Below are 17,365 nucleotides of genomic sequence, written 5' to 3'. Positions count from 1 at the left end.
TTGTCTACCTGTCAGACTCATCAAATTGCGTCTCACACACACACACAGCAGAGAAAATGTCAGAGAAGCGAGGTGAGGGGGTCTGACATAAGAGTGTGTGTGTGTGTGTGTGTGTGAGTTAAAGCAGTGTTTCTCAACTGGTGGGTAGCAGGTCTATTCGGACTGGGTCATGGACAGCAGGGAAAGAACAATGCCATGGTCATATTTCGGCAGCCGCCGGACTACCGAGGCAGATTTAATGATAATCTCACAATCATCTAAAAGGCATCTCATCTGCCCTTTCGCATGAGTGTAACGGAGCTCGCGATCATGACATACTCCGTTTTCTGGCAAGCGTTTGCAACAAGTAGACATCCCTCGATATTGCAGAGCGCAGACCTCAAAACTGATGTGACCAATTTCAATTCTATTGAGACTTTTCTAGTTTAAAGCGTTACGGAGGAAGTCAAGTCAAACCTCTCAAACAGTAGGCAGTCCTGACATGCCAAACAGCACTGAGGAGGAAAAGAGCAACACTGTGTTATACGCTAACGTTTATTTTTTTTTTTAATCATCCCCTTTACAAAATAGTTTCACGATTTTACATTAGCAAAAGTAACTTATATATTTACAAAATGTTATAGTTTCATATGAAATAACCTAAAAGGTAGAATCTATTAGACCTTATTTTATATCAACAGTGGCATTTTTCAAGATGTGTTTCAGCTAGGATTTATTGTATTATAAATATTATAATTTGTTATTATTGTTACTATTAAGACTAGCTACACTGAACTAACCATGAGGAGCCTTTCCTCCTGTGTAATATAGATGTTCTGTTTGAAATTAGAAACAAACAGGATAATAATGGGCTCATATTAGTAAATTTGCTCTACAGTTTTTAAAATTGGAGAGAAAACTTCCTGACATCAACAACAACGACACTTGATGCATGTCCTTGTACTTGAAAACCATGAACAAAACTGTGCAACATAAAAGGAAATGCGACCCAGGATACAATAAATACAGGTTATGTTTAATATATGGTGGGTCACCACTTGATATCCAATGTAAAATCTGGTCCTGAAACAAAACCAGTTGAGAACCACCGAGTTAAAAGGTACAGACAGGAGCAGTCTGGCTGCGCTGTCACGCACCTACAGTATATGCTAACTGTTAATAATCATAGGACATTACTTTAAAAGCTAATCACAGCTGATGTTATTTTTCACTTTGTTGTTAATTTAACATGCTATGCTAACATATAAACTAACACGCTTTAGTTATATAACATGTTATAGTTACATGCTATTTTTTATCATGTTTATAATTTGGTTTATTATTATAGTTCTGTTAACTTTCTTATTTATTTTCAAAAGTGAGACTTCTTATTACATATACTTCTATATAAAAAAATGGTTTCAAGTTTCAATAATAATTGTTTGCTCAAACATAATAGGGGGGGGTTAAGGACTGGTCATAGTAATTATGTAATGCTGTATGCCGTGAAATTTTCTGAGTCTGTTATCGTACCGTGAAAATCTCATACCGTTGCAACCCTAGTCACTTGTTGCATAATCTCAAAAACTGTGATGTGCATTCTAGTTCGGATCAATTGTGAGGCACGGGTTTGAAAACAAGTTTAAAAGTGTGAAATAGATGTTTAGAGTCTTAAAAATAACACAAGATATATGCGAGTAAATGGCGTGAGATGCAAGTAAATGTTTTTGTTAACTATTCCTTTAACATGTATACGTCAGTTTGTCTGAGCTCTTCTTAGTTTACATTTCATATATGATTAGACAGCAAATTCAATAATAATTTTAAAAACGCAGTAAATGGATGGTCTGTACACACACACAAGTTTGGAATAATGTACAGATTTTGCTGTTTCAAAAAGGAAATTGGTACTTTAATTCACCAAAGTGGCATTCAACTGATCACAATGTATAGTCAAGACTCGGGACATAACTGACGTAAAAAAAAACAGCACCATCACTATTTGAAAAAAAAAAAAAAAAGTCATTTTTGATAAAATCTAGACAGGCCCCATTTCCAGCAGCCATCACTCCAACACCTTATCCTTGAGTAATCATGCTAAATTGCTAATTTTGTACAAACAAATCACTTGCCATTATATCAAACACAGTTGTAAGCTATTTGGTTAGTTAAATGAAGCTTAACATAGTCTTTGTGTTTGTTTTTGCCACAGTATGCAATAGACTGGCATGTCTTACGGTCAATATTAGGTCACAAATGGCAAAAAGGAAACGGCTATCTTTAGAAACTCGTCAGTCAATCGTTGTTTTTAAAAATGAAGGCTATACAAATTGTAAAGTCTTCAGTCTTCAAAGACAAAGGACAACAGGCTCTAACAAGGACAGAATGAGATGTGGAAGGCCAGATGTACAACTAAACAAGAGGATAAGCAAATCAGAGTCTCTAGTTTGAGAAAGACACCTCACATGTCCTCAGCTGACAGCTTCAATGAATCCTACCCACTCAACACCAGTTTCATAAAAAAACAGTAAAGAGAAGACACAGGGGTGCAGGCCTAATGGCAGAATTGCAAAGAAAGCCACTTTTGAAACAGAAAAACAAAAAGAAAAGGTTAGAGTGGGCAAACAAACACAGACATTAGACAACAGATAACTGGAAAAGAGTGTTATGGATCTTAAACCCATTGAGCTTTTTTGTATCAGCTAGACTGTAAGGTGCGTGCAAAGTGCCAGGCAAGACATATATGGCAAGTGCTACAGGAAGTGTTGGGTGAAATATCACCTGGACAATCGGACAGCTAAAATGCCAAGGATCTGCAAAGCTGTCATTGCATCACCACAAGTTGTCACCACAAGTTGTCAGACATCACCTACATCACCACAAGTTGTTTGGGAGGGTTTCAGGTAAAAAAGCCTCTGCTCTCATCAAACAACAAACTCAAGCATTTTCAGTTTGCCAAACACTAAATGGAACTTAATGCGACCAGGTTCTATGGTCAGATGAAACAAAAAAGTGCTTTTTGGCAGCAAACAAGTAGTACCCAATGCCCACAGTTAAATATGGTGATGGATCTTTTTATGCCAGAGGTCCTGGACATCTTGTTCAGATACATCGCATCATGGACTCTATCAAATACCAACAGACTAAAAATCAAAACCTGGCTGCCTCTGCCAGAAAGCTTACAAATGGCCCTGACTGGATCATCCAGCAGGACAATAATCCAAAACAAACATCAAAATCAACACAAGAGTGGTTCACAGACCACAAAATCAAGGTTCTGCCATGGCCATCCCTAGTCCCCTGACCTGAACCCCATAGAACATTTGTGGGGTGAACTGAAGAGGAGAGTCCACCAACATGGACCTCTGAATTTGAAGGATCTGGAGATATTCTGTATGGAGGAACGGTCTCAGATCCCTTGCCAGGTGTTCTCCAACCTCATTAGGCATTATAAGAGAAGACTCAAGAGCGGTTATCTTAGCAAAGAGAGTTTGCAAAAAGTATTGAATAAAAGGGTGCCAATAATTATGGCCAATGCATTTGAGAAAAATATTAATAATGAGATATTTCCCTGTTTCAATTGTTTTACTTCAATTAAAAGGTTAGATTTTTGGGATTTATTTTTAATGAAAGATCAAAAGGATAAACTACGTAGATTTTTTTTTTACAGCCTTCTTTGCTCATACTTACCAAGGGTGCCAATATTTTTTTTTCTTTTTCAAATTTAGAATAATTGTAAGTCATCAAAACTATGGAATAACATAAATGGAACTATAGGAATTATGTTGTGACTAAACAAAATCCAAAATAAATCAAAACTGTGTTATATTTTAGCATCTTCAAAGTATTCACCCTTTGTCTATAATTTGCAGACATGTACTCTTGACATTTTCTCAACCAACTTCTTGAGACTTCACCCTGGGATGCCGTTTAAACAGTATTGAAGGAGTTCCCATCTATGTTGGGCTTCTTTTCTTTATTATTTGGTCCAAGTAAAAACTTTTTTCTTTTTATTACATTTTAGTTTTATAATGAACTAAATTAACATGGCATAATTATTTTTTTGTCTACAAAACTAATTTTGAACATTTAAGAATATGCCTTCAGATCAAAAGATTTGTAAGATTGTGAGAAACATTTCAGTCAAGTGTTTCAAAACTTTTGACCAGAAGTGTTTGTGTGTGTGCACATATATAGCATATTAAGAATTAATAAAAAAAATGTTTAAGTGTCATATAGGTTGGAAATATTTAAATAATAATAACATTTACGAATACACTAAATCTGATTTTGCTAAGTTTTAGATGGATATAACAGTTTAATTATTATCTGAAGTACTGCATTTTACTAGATTACACCCATAATATGGTGTGTGTGTGTGTGTGTGTGTGTGTGTGTGTATATATATATGCCATTTTCTACTGCCAATAAAAAAGACTTAGGCTACACATTAAGGGTTCACACTTGAGTCCTGTTAAAAAGCACATATTTTACTCTCAACACGAGGCGTTGTAGCGAGTGCAGAGAAGTGCTGTAACCAATAAGCACGTGTGCTCTTAGAATGTGTAATGCACTAACAAAGTATAGACAGGAAAGGGCACCGGACTGAAACTTTGAAGCAAGCAGAATGCGCACACTATTTATTTAAATCGCAGCCCTTTGCGGTTTAATAATCACACAAGTTAATTTCGCAGTTTTGTTAATTGTATAGCCCTAACCCATAGCTACTGCATTGTTTGTTCTTTTCTCTAATTAAAGAGAACTGAAAAATAACGTATATTAAAACGCAAATGTTACCACTGTCATATGTCTCAGCTTGGAACAGCTTTTTGTCAATTACATTTTTTAAATATTAATACTCTCAAACACAACCCTAAATTTGTATTTAAATGCCAAAAATATCAAAAGAAATCAATGTATATTGTAGCTGCTGATCACTTTGAACTATACATGGAATAACTTAACTTAATGGAACAAATTACAGTATCCCTTATTCTAACCATTTATGTGAAATAATGTCCCAGTTTCTGACATTCAGACAGACTCAATGAACAATTCAATTTACAAATCATTGGTTTAAAAAAAATAAAATAAATACAAAATAAAAAGTTTATGTAACTTCATTTTTTACATTAAAGTCAAAATCATGCTGCTACTGTGGTGATACTAGTTTGATTGTCCGTATCTGATTGGCTTTTAAATGCGTTGTGAACTGAACAGAAGTCAGTGGAATTTACAACTCTGATTGTGTGTTTGAGCCAAACAGCTGTTCTGGGTAAATCTATTCATTAATTCATAGGAAATGTCCAAAATATTATATTTCGCCATTCCTGTGTTAAGTGGCCATAGTGCAAACAATGATCTAGATCGGCACCAGAAAGATGACAACCAGTCCTTTAAATAAACAACAAAACCAAGAAAACATTCCTGGAAATTATAAACATCTAACAATCATTTCTGGAAGCATGTGTTAGGTAGAAGCAATACAAGCAAAAATAACTTTAAATACTGTTTTAAGTTAACCTCTTTCCTTCATTAAATGCTACTATGATTTATACTATTCTGCAAAAGTTTGGAGTATCCAAATAGTTTTTTAAACATTTCCTGCTACTATTATTAAAACTTAAAAAGCAAAAATAAACGAGTCAAAATATTATAATTTTTTTTGCATTATTATCAGTCTAGTTTTTTTCCATTACAAATTGTATAATCAGCATAACAATAACTGAAAATTTGAATACAAAAAAATACACTTGAATTTTTAGAATTTGATTGGTCCCTTTGTTGCTTTAATGCAACAAATTCAAATATTCAGGATGCACTCCTGTGAATCACAGCATGTGTGGAATCTTAAATTTTTCATATTCATTTTACATCACACTCACCTCATTTCCAAATTTTCAAAATCCCAAAATTATTTATAGGTTTAAATTCGATTTTGTATAAAATTATACTGTATACATACATTTTATTTACTAATGAATCACAGCATGTAGCATTATATTGATTTATATATTATTCATTATTTATAATAAAGACCTAAATATGTAAATTAAAATGTAAAACAAACTATAAGTTACTGTTTCTAATTAAATAAGCCAAGAAGAAAATACAAAGAGAAAAATCTGTGCATGTAAAACAGAGGGAGATGCTTGCCGATGGTGAATTAGCATGGTAAAGCTGATCATATCCTCATCGCTTACTAATCTGGTTAACGGTACAGCTCATCTAGTTAACAGTAGGGTATTAAGAGTGTGGATTAGGCAGCTTCGGTGGCCAAAATGGCTAACACACTTTAGGCTCAGAGTGGGTTGTGTGTGTGTGTGTGTGTGTGTGTGTGTGTGCGTGCGTGGCATGGTACGGTACAAAGATCTAACAGCAAGCCTTTATTAGAAACAGTCGCATTCAACAACAAATGGTTATAGTCCTTATTCAGAGAAGCACCATATTCGATTTTTGACTGGCATGATATCACTTCAATGGGTTGTACTGTAGGATTAAAGTGTTTTAAATCATTCTGCAGACAAAACAATGAAAAAAGCATCTTTCCAAAAGTTCAGTAAACTCCTGAAAGCACATGTTGTGAAAATTAGATGTTATCTATGACCTTTATACATCTTTATATAGTGCGTGGCATTGAAGCGACTGTAAGTCTATCCCTCACAGCCTTGTTTTCATTCACATCAAAAATCAAATATGACTACTGTGAACAAGGTCCATTGTTGAATTTGTTTTTTTTTTGCATTGATTGCAACTGCTTTTATTTTCTCCAGTAAAAGAATAAATGTAATTAAAATGTGGTGCATCAAAAACTTCCTACGATATCTGATATGTCTGATTTGAAGTGCAGCATACTTGCAAAAAAGCTAGCTACATCTCTGCAAATATGATCATTTTACAATTTTAGTCGCAAGCCTTTTCATGCACGCACACTTCTCCAAGTTTGCAATGCCAGAGTAAGGGAGCAGCAGAAAGACGGAGCGAGGAACGATGGAAGAGAAAGAAAAGAGAAGGCTCTGTCTGACATAACAGCGGAGCTCCAAAAATAGCTCCCTGGCGCCCTGGCCTCCAGCTCGGTTGTCATAGCGACAGAACCACAGGTGCTATAAATAGACTATCAGCTCCAAATCTTGTGTGACTGGAGAGAGGCCAGAGAGAGGGAGAGACACACAGAAAGAGCAAAAAGAAAAAGAAAGACAAAAGGGAATGTAGGGAGAAAGAGAGAGGAGGGAAAGGTGGAGAAGGGCCAGTCAAAAAAAGAAAGTGAGAGAAAAAACAGGTCTGATTTCGCAAAAGAGGGAGGGGGAGAAAAAGAGAGCGGATAGAAAGAAACATGGAGGATGATTTAGGATTTTTTTTCTCAATGCGCTAGATTTATGTTTATGAAACACGGACATGAAAGAACATTTGTTTGATTTACGAAAATAAACTTTGTACAACAATTGTCAATTTTTCAGATCTAATATTCTTCCAATGTTTATTCTTCCTTTTTTCTCCTCCACACATTGGAGTTATGTTTATGAAAAATGAATGAGCAGGAACGCAACGTTTCTCTGGTTTAGAAAATATTCTACATTTTATCGATATTACACACATTTTCTCTGACAACTAGGTATGTCCTGATGCCATTTATATTTGAGTAAGTGTAGAAGTAGCAATACCTGAAATCTAGTTTATTAAAATGTTTTCATCTAACTGGTTTTTAAATAAATAAATGCATTAAAACTTTAATCAAATGGAAAAATACTATTTTTTTAATTTATTGTATTATTTTCATCAAAAGTGCTTTTTTTCAAAACCTCACAGCACAATCCAAAATACAACATTGGAGTTATTTTTGTCAAACAAAGCGCTGTATAACGGAGCATCACAGATGTTGCTTAAATAAAATAACTATTGATTTATTATTATTATTATTAATAATGGTAGTAGTAGTAATACAACAGTGAATATTATAGAACTATCTTGTAGTGATGTAGTTGGGTCACATTTTTTATTTTTTGTATTTACATTTTTTAGCTTTTATTTTGAAGTGTTTCTGTGTTGCTATGACCAAGGAGCTCTCTTAGACCTTTTTCCACACTCCGGGTTTTGGAATGCTGAAGTAAGCGTTTGCAGGGTAAACTTTGACAGCGGTGAATGGGAGATTACAGCAAATATTATTTTCACGTATTAATTTGCTCCAAGACCAAAAGAAAAAAAAATCCACTCTTCCGTTTGAATGACTTTCAGAGGAGGAAAAAAAAATTAAAACAGTGGATTAAGACTAAAATGGGAGAAGATGCCAAATTTACTGTCACTCTCTAAGCAGCTGTAATCGAAAACCCTTCACAGCTGTGGTAATTTTTTTTTTTTAACTAATTCCAGGGTAATATAACACAAAGCATAATTCTTTTAATTTACACTTAATATTTAAAAAATGTATAAAATAAAAAAAAATACGAGATTTACGCTGATAAAAAAGGCGCAAACGCATTATCACGGTCCGTGAAAAAAGTCTATTGACATTATGACGGTAGCTTCCCACTCTGAAAAAGCCGGTCACTATGTGGTACTCAGTGATCATTAAATTGCAAAACGCTGCTATTTAAATAAATAAATTTGTGCCTTACGCTATAAAGTAAATTAGTGCTCTGCCTGCTGTCATCCGCTACAAACAAGGCACGCAATGCCCATGATGGTGTTTTCTGTGTATAAGCTAGGGATTTCTAAAAGGTATGGGCACTTTGTGGTTCCACACATTAAAACGCACTCACATTTAAAAAGCAATGCACATAAGCAAACTATACATTTATCACATAAAATACCAGCTTTTGCTGGAAAATAATCCCACTAGGACATGACATGATTTTAATTTGTGTACTAAATACTGAATTACATACGTACACCAGATGGTACAGGTTTTTGGTATAGGAACATTTTAACCAGCACGAGTGCAAGTAAATGAGCGTCGTATCGGACACGATTATCGGTACATCCCTACCCTCAACAGGAAAACCCTAATCAAAATTTTTTTGGGGTAGAAAAAAACAATCGTTCATTTTTTCGCCATTTTTCCCCAAGCATTTGATTTAGGTTTACGTAACATGAACAAGCAGGAACGCAATGTTTCTTTGGTATGAAAACATACACCGTAAACCCCAATGTTGTCATAACTGGAAAAATGAAGATGTCGTAATTAAACATTACTTCAAATGTAAAGTTTTGGGCTCATAACTCAAATATCTATGATTCTTGAATATATTTTTCTTAATAAGTGTTAATAACTCAAGCTATTTAGTACAAATGTAAGGCTAAGGGGAATACTCATAATGCCTTGTGCTTGAATTATTTAATTATGTTTCCTTGGTCAAAGGGAAATAGTTGTTTTGTGTGATGCCCCATTAGGGTGATCTTTGTCCCCTTTGGTCAAGTTAGACCCGGTTACCACTATCCAGTTCGTCTTGTGCATGTGCAACTGAAGTACAGCTGTCTATGGATTTCTGTGGAGAAATGTGTTTATTTAATGACCGACCTAGAACACTTATAATCTCCTTTATTTAATCTGTTATGGTATGACCTAAATTTGAGTCCATTTAATTAAAATAATTAAGTAGAAACAACAATATTATAAAATAGCAGATCTTGCATCTAGTTCATGAGTTAAATTCATTGTATATGATCAAGTTAACTTAATTACATAAGGTTTGGAGACGTCATTAAGGGAACAAGTTTAATCAATCAATTGAGTAAAGTCAACTTATTAGTGTGGTAGGCACGTAGAAAATCTTTCTCTGAAAACAGTTTATTCTTGCCTTTTGCCCTCGATGCCCTGGGTTAATGTTAACGAAACATGAACGAGCAGAAACAGCATGCATCTCTGGTTTCAGGGGTGGGGGACAAAATTATTTGTTATAAATAACAATTCTTGAAAACAATTTTTAAATAGTCTCCCTGATGAAAAACCTATTTTTAATTTAATAAAAATATATACAGTACATATATAGCTTAATATGCCAATTCAATAATAGATAGATATAGGAAGCTATATTCATGCCAAGTTCTACGTGAACAAGATTTCTCTCCAAGAAGTTGCGTCTCTTTAAATTTGAACATTTAATCCTTCAATGCACCGCTGCTACAGCCAACAAAGTGCCGCTTGTTCACTGTCAGACATCAAATCCTCTGCTGTAGATAATATTCCCATTATTATGCATAATCCACAGGTTTATTTGTGAGGTGCTGTGAAGAGTGTTTTACAGGAGTCATTCTGCAGATTCTGTCAGACACTGCCTTAATAAATAGATGCAGTAAAAAAAGGCTCAAACAGTTGGAAGTCGTGAATGACATGCTGCACATCAACATTATTTATAAACAATTCTGCAATATTGAAAGCGGATCGCCATGTGACACCAAACGCTCCAGTTACATTACAGCACATCATTACACGTCACAGATGCAAAGTAGTTTCAGACTTTCTCGCTTCTTACATTGATAGTTGTGTGTGATTAAGAAGCTATAGTTATTAAGCCTATTTACATGTTGAATATCTGTCAGTTCCCCTGTTAAAGGGCTGAGCTTAACATCTATAAATCCTTGTGAAAAAAAGTCTTATAGGTGTCACATGGAGATAATGCAGCCCTACAATTAACCATGGTTTTATAACAGTAATACCATAGTTTCTATATAGTACCCTTGAATATTTTAACCATGACAGTAACCATGTGTATATTGTGGTTACTATGATTTTACTACAAATACCATGGTTAAACTATGGTTACTGTTGAAAAACATTGAATGTTATTTAAGGGCAAACCTGTTGAATGTTTAACAAATAGAATATTCTCTGGACATGGCAGAAATATAAATTTTTCTGAACAAAGCAAATACTGAACCGTACCAAAACAGTGACCCTAAAACTTCGATACAAACTGTGAACTGTGAGAAATTTTAACCGTTACACCCCTAATATACATGCAGATTGTTCTTCTTTCTTTTTACAAAAAAAAATTCAAGTATTGAGAAGAACATCCTATGAATTAAGTCAATTTTATTTGTATAGTGCCTTTCACAACACACATCGTTTCAAAGCAGCTTTACAGGAAATCCGGCATTAACAGACGATAAAACTGTAATGTCTATAATGTCAATGAATCATCATTGTGTAATTCGATAAAATACGATTGTTAATCGTGTTTAAAAATAAGTAATTCAATAATAATTGTATTAATAACCCCAGTGAGCAAGCTGAAAGCGACTGTGGCAAGGAACAAAAAACTCCATAAGAAGTGTGTCAATCCTCGTTCCAAAATGAACATATAGCATCAGTGAGAGCACGTGGGCCACTAAATATGTTGTAATATCGAATCGGAAGGGCGGAAGGTCAATGCGTTGTCTGAGCTATTAGCTGATTAGTCGTGTTAAGGAGCTCGTGTATAATTAGGCATTATCTCCATGTGACACCTATAAGATGCGCTTCATAAGTTTAAATATCCTTATTTGTGGTTTTAAACATCCCAACCTGCAAATTCTTTATTGCAGAGTGAAAGAAATATCATGTCAGACAACTGTTCTTCAGTAAACATTTCATTTCTAAGAAAAAAGGGGTTAAAACGGCTAAATATTTTGTAACATCAAATTGCAATACTTAAAGAACCGCAATACTTTAAAAATTGCAATATATATATATATATAAATCGGCAATTAAATATGTTGTAATATCGAATCGAGAGGTCTATGGCATTATCAGCCCTATTAGGTTTACAGAAATATTTAAAAACTTGTAGAAAAAAAGCTTGTAAATTCTTTCGAAATGTCATTTCGTTTACTAAAACACACAGAAAGGTTTTTCTGATTTGCTGAAATTATGTTTGTTGAGAACATTGTTCATTTTTCTACAATTACTTCCCCATGCATTGGGTTTTAGTTTCGAAGCGTGAACAAGCAGGAATTAAAAATTCCTTTGGTTACAAAAACATAGTAAGCTTGTAGAAAATATATAAAATGCTTTCTAAGAAAACAGTTTAAACTTCATTTTTTCTGCACACACTACATTTACAAAACATGAATGAGCAGGAACGCAAAGTTTCTCTGATCTATGAAAATAATTAAACTTTTTTATTTTTTATTTTTTGTATTTTTTTTAAGTTTGTAAAAAAATATTGTATAGTTTTTTTGGATACACAAACTATAAAAACTCTTTTTGGATAAACAGTAAAACTAATGATTACATTTTTTCTCAATGCACTGGAGTTACGTTTATGGAAAATAAACAATCAAGAACGTTGGTCTAATTTGCAAAAACAAACAAAAAAAATTATTCTGTATTACTCATCTATTTTTCACATGCATTGGATTCATGTTTACAAAACGTGAAAAAGAAGAAAAGCAAAATTTCTCTGGTTTATGAAAATGCAGACATATTTCTATGAAAACGGCACAATAAAAAAAAACTTTGAGATGTGAACAAACATAATGTTACTCTGGTTTATGAAAAAATAAATATTTTAAATAAATATTATATTATTATAAACTATTTTGGTATCAAACACACGCACTCGCTTTCTCTGTAAACTGCATAATCCTAATGAAATGTTTCTTTTTTTTTCCCTTCGTTCTTTACGTTATGACTACTGAAGTGATGCTACTAGTTAAGGAAGAACTAGTCATGAGATAAAAAAAAAAGTTGTAGAATGAAAATCAGCATTATTGCATTATTGTTTCATGTTTCTATGGTTTTTTTAAAATACAGAAAGCTTAAAGAATATATTGTCAATTTTTCCATTATCACACACACAGATACTTTCTCTGAAAACATCTTAATCCTAATGAAACATTTCTTCATTTTTCTCTATGCACTGAATTTGTGTTTAAAGAACGTAAACACAAAAGAATGCAATGTTACTCTGGTTTACAAAAATATAAAGACTCAGAAAACATTGTCCATTTTCTCAGAAAACAACATAAACCCAATGCATTTAGTCTATTGCTCATTCTTCTTTCTTTCGTTCTTTGCATTATGACCATCTCAGCCATTTTCTATCACTGCAGTGACACTACAAGCAGAGGCAGGAAGGACTAGAGAGAAAAGAAGTTAAGAGATGAACAAAAACAAAAAGCGATATGACAGAATTCTTTTCTTGCTTTGCGTAGCCACATTGTTTGTCTCTGCATCAATGATAACGTTGAGCCCTGCTGCGGCTTTCTACAAAGAAACAAAGATGAATGAAAACACGAATGCATGCACACACGCACACGTTCAATATGGACACCTGGCCATGTGACAGGAAGAGCCTTGAAAATGAGCTCGTAATGGGACGAGCAAGCATCTCTTGTTGAACCAGTGTATGTGCGTATGCGATCTTAAAACAACAGCGTCCTTTTCTTCTGCCTCTCTTCAGTTATTGGGCAGGTTGGAGTTCCCTTCCAAACACTCACAAGTAGCCAGTCATTATTTCAAGGTAATTATTGTCCTTCATTGGAGAGATTAATTATTTGCAATATTTGCTGATTCCCTCTTTCTCAAACTGTCTCCTTCTGCTGCGAGTGAGTGAACCAGCAAGTTAAAAATAGCTCTCTCTCGCTTTCTTCGCTCTACGTTTACATAAGCATGCAGAATGGAGGAGTGGGGGGGGCCACTTCCGGTCTAAACGGCTCAGCCAAGTGTCTGATCCCCAACAACTACCAGTGGCTGTGGAAGAGGACACATGCAAATGTACATGCATACGCACGGCAAAGCAGGAAACCTTTCAATCATTCTGATCATTAAGTCTTTATCAACACACCTTTCCATCACTTTTGCCCTCATCTCAGGGCAACAGACTAAAAAAAAATGACGTAGGAGCCACTGGCTCTTTAACTGAAACATTAAGGAGCACAAATGGCTGTTTTTAGTCACCAAATCATACAGTTGCTCGATTTAGATTGTTGTTCAGAAACAAGACAGAAAGCAGAAGACAGCTGATAATAACCCATTAAATCAGAGGTTTCATAAACAGAATATATAGTTGAGAAAATGCATCCGTTTGCATTCCCTTTTTGTCTCATCAATGTTCACACCCCTTTCATAATTTATACAAATATAAGAGATAAAAACAAAAATTAATTTAGTACTGATCTTCAGAATTTACATAAGCAGATATTTACATAAAGCATAGTAAGCGTAGTGTGTTGTCTTATTGAGCATCAATGAATGTTTGCACCTTGTGTAACAGTTGTGTATGAGTCCCTCAATTGTCCTAAGTGTTAAATGCTGGATCATATATATATATATATATAAAAAGAAGCCCGAAATACATAAGGGACTCCTATTTTGAAATGTCTGCCCTCCCCATAGTGAACACACTGACGGATGATTCGCTAAGAAAGTGACTCTGATTCAAACTGCTAACCTGAGCTCCTGAGTTGACACCCACAGTGCTTTTCAGGTGATTCATGAAAATACCCGGTTCAAAGGAGTAATTTGGTCACAACTCTCTCGCACTGGGTTTGTTGTTGAGTCCGGTGAAGTGAGCTCATCACAAAATAATGGGTGAAAAGAGGCACGAGACACACTGGTGGTGCTCTAAGGATGTATTCAATAACTCATAAGATGATATCTGATGAAAACGCATATGAATGCACAACAACCCGACTGTCGCCAATGGCAACTAGATTTTAAATTATGGTCGCAATCAATTATATTTGGACGCATTTGCGACCACTTTAGTCGCAGTCTGGAGCCCTGCATCTTATTATCCGTCTCTCACTCTCACAAGTGCACAAATCAGACCAATACATGCCACATATATGAAGACAAACAACAGATATAGCACAAGCTGTGTGTGACCAATCGGACCAATGAACAGAAGAACTTTGCAATGCAAATCAGCTTGGTCAAAATCACTTTCATTATAACTGTAAACAACAACCACCAAGTATTTTGCACAATAAAAAAACAGCTTTTAACAATATTATTCAAAACCAGCATTCAAAAGCTTGGAACAATGAGTATGTACAGGCCATCAAACATGTGAGTTTAAAAAACAAGTCAAAAGTTTGGACACAATAGACTGAATTTTTGTTTCTCAAGATCTTATGAATTGTTTTATACAGAGGCTTATGCTTAAAAGCTTGCCATTCAGTTTGAAGGTAAATATATATGTTGCCTACTAATTAATTTCTTTACAAAACTACATTTTTCTCTTTTTTTCCTTGAAAGAAATGGTTGAATTTGACCGGATAGTGAAGGAAAGCAGCCAACAAATGCTGATTTGCAGCCAACAAAATACATGGGAACTCAACAGTACTAGTCCACTTTTTCAGCGTTCCAGGAGTATTTTTCCCCATTTATTTTTACCATAGGGATTTAATAAAATTCTTCATAAAGAGTTTTAAGCCTTGAACCAAATCAATCTGCTCTGAGGTGAATCACAACATAAAATGTTTTTGAAGCCAAAACTTTTTTTTCAAAATTAACAAAGATACAAGATGGTGTACTTGACGTATTCAAAGCGGGGATCAACTACAATCCTATGAAAAGTTGCAAATGACACAACTGAACTAAAACTATTCATTTAAATTTACTGACTAAAAATGGAAACCATATATTTTAAGGTGATTGCAAAATATTCAGATATACACTGGCGGTCAAAAGTTTGGAATAATTCATAGATTTTGCTGTTTCGGAAGGACATTGTTACTTTAATTTACCAAGGTGGCATTCAACTGATCACAATGTATAGTCAGGACATTAATGGTGTAAAAAAGCAGCACCATCACTATTTGAAAAAACAAAAAACTTTTTTGATCAAATCTATACAGGCCCCATTTCCAGCAGCCATCACTCCAACACCTTATCCTTGAGTAATCATGCTAAATTGCTAATTTGGAACTAGAAAAATCACTTGCCATTATATCAAACACAGTTGAAAGCTATTTGGTTCATTAAATGACACTTAACATTGTTTTTGTGTTTGTTTTTGAGTTGCCACAGTATGCTATAGACTGGCATGTCTTATGGTCAATATTAGGTAAAAAATTTAAAAAAGAAACAGCTTTCTCTAGAAACTCAATATACAAATTGTTTAAGAGTATAAGGAGACCGACTTGACTGTGTTATCCACAGGGCGCCATATAAGTGGGTGGTGGCTGCAGAGCTCATTTGGCGAGCTTGGTTAGATTCTCTGATCGGTGGATCATTTTCCTTCAGGATCATGGGTAATTTAGTTCAACAAACTTTTTGTATTAAAGATGAAAATTACACAGACTGATGGCTTCAACATAAAAACCATCAATTATCAACTCACGGTACCTGGCTTTAAAATCTATACCCCTATGGATAAAATAAATGGGATTATTTTTTCCGTAATAGACTGCTGACAAAGGGTGGCTACTTTGAATAAGCCAAAATAATTTGTCATTTTTTGCAGTAACTTTTTTTGGTCACCATATAAATTCAGATATTTCCAATTGTATGATTTAATATTATTGATAAATTATTGACCATTATTTTAAACTGTGGAAAATAGCAATAATATATAATCAGTCGGTATATCCAAACTGTTGACATGTAGTATACAGTACATGTACAAGTTTTTAAAAGAGAGTTATTAATGGATGTGCGTTCAACAGAATACTCACTACTGTGCGCAGTCGATCAGTTGGTACTCATTGGATCTTTCGAAGCAAGCTCTCACTCCTTCATCCTGCCAAAGGGTCTTTGTGTGTTCATAAAATTCCTGTTGGGAAGACAAATGGAAGAGGGACAAACCCATAAAGTAGCTGTTGGAATCTAAACAAATCTTTTACACCTCTATAGTTTTGCTGGGTAAAGATTAGGGCTGAAACGATTAGCAACGTTATTGACAACGTAGACAATAAAAATTGTCGACAAATTCTTTTTTTTAACCGTTGTTTGATCTCATCTCATAACATGAGATTACATTAAACTCTGATGATGTGCGACAGCAGCACTGCAGTTGCCTGACTGAGGAGAGGAGGAATTACACAACTCAGTCCAGACGTACTCGTTATAATCGTTAGTTGCAGCCCTTGTAAAGACTTTGGCATGCTTGTTTGATTTGTGCCGAGTCTTTGTGCATGCTAGCCTGTATAAAATTAAGAATGGAACCAACAGATTGGTCCATGATAGATTCTGGAGGTCCAATGGCATGTGCCAATGTTAGTGCATCTACGAAACCAGGAATGCATGTTTGATCTTGGATTTTTAGTATTTGGACCAAGGAATTGGCAGATGGGCTGGTTTGAGTATTTCTGTAACTGATGATCTCCCGTGATTTTCCCACACAACAGTCTCTAGAATTTAGTCAGAATGGTGCCAAAAACAAAAAACACCCAGTGAGTTCTGTGCATGGAAATGCCTTGTTGTTCAAACTGACAAAGTCTATGGTGACTCAGATAACCACTC

The 17,365-nt window shown here is 34.6% G+C and overlaps 1 protein-coding gene across 2 annotated transcripts in view; it reads right to left on the bottom strand.

The window, feature by feature from the left end:
• The window catches only part of gnas (GNAS complex locus), a 58,721-nt gene that overhangs the window by 11,944 nt on the left and 29,412 nt on the right, over positions 1-17,365 (bottom strand). For both annotated transcript variants that reach the window (XM_052130986.1, XM_052130987.1), the window contains one exon: positions 16,579-16,676. In XM_052130986.1, the coding sequence (XP_051986946.1) occupies positions 16,579-16,676 (98 nt within the window). The remainder of the gene's footprint in view (positions 1-16,578; positions 16,677-17,365) is intronic.

Source organism: Xyrauchen texanus, chromosome 7 (assembly GCF_025860055.1).
Source record: "Xyrauchen texanus isolate HMW12.3.18 chromosome 7, RBS_HiC_50CHRs, whole genome shotgun sequence".
Lineage (NCBI taxonomy): Eukaryota > Metazoa > Chordata > Actinopteri > Cypriniformes > Catostomidae > Xyrauchen > Xyrauchen texanus.
The sequence above is the reverse complement of the archived record's forward strand: the minus strand, read 5'-3'. Positions and strand labels throughout refer to the sequence as shown.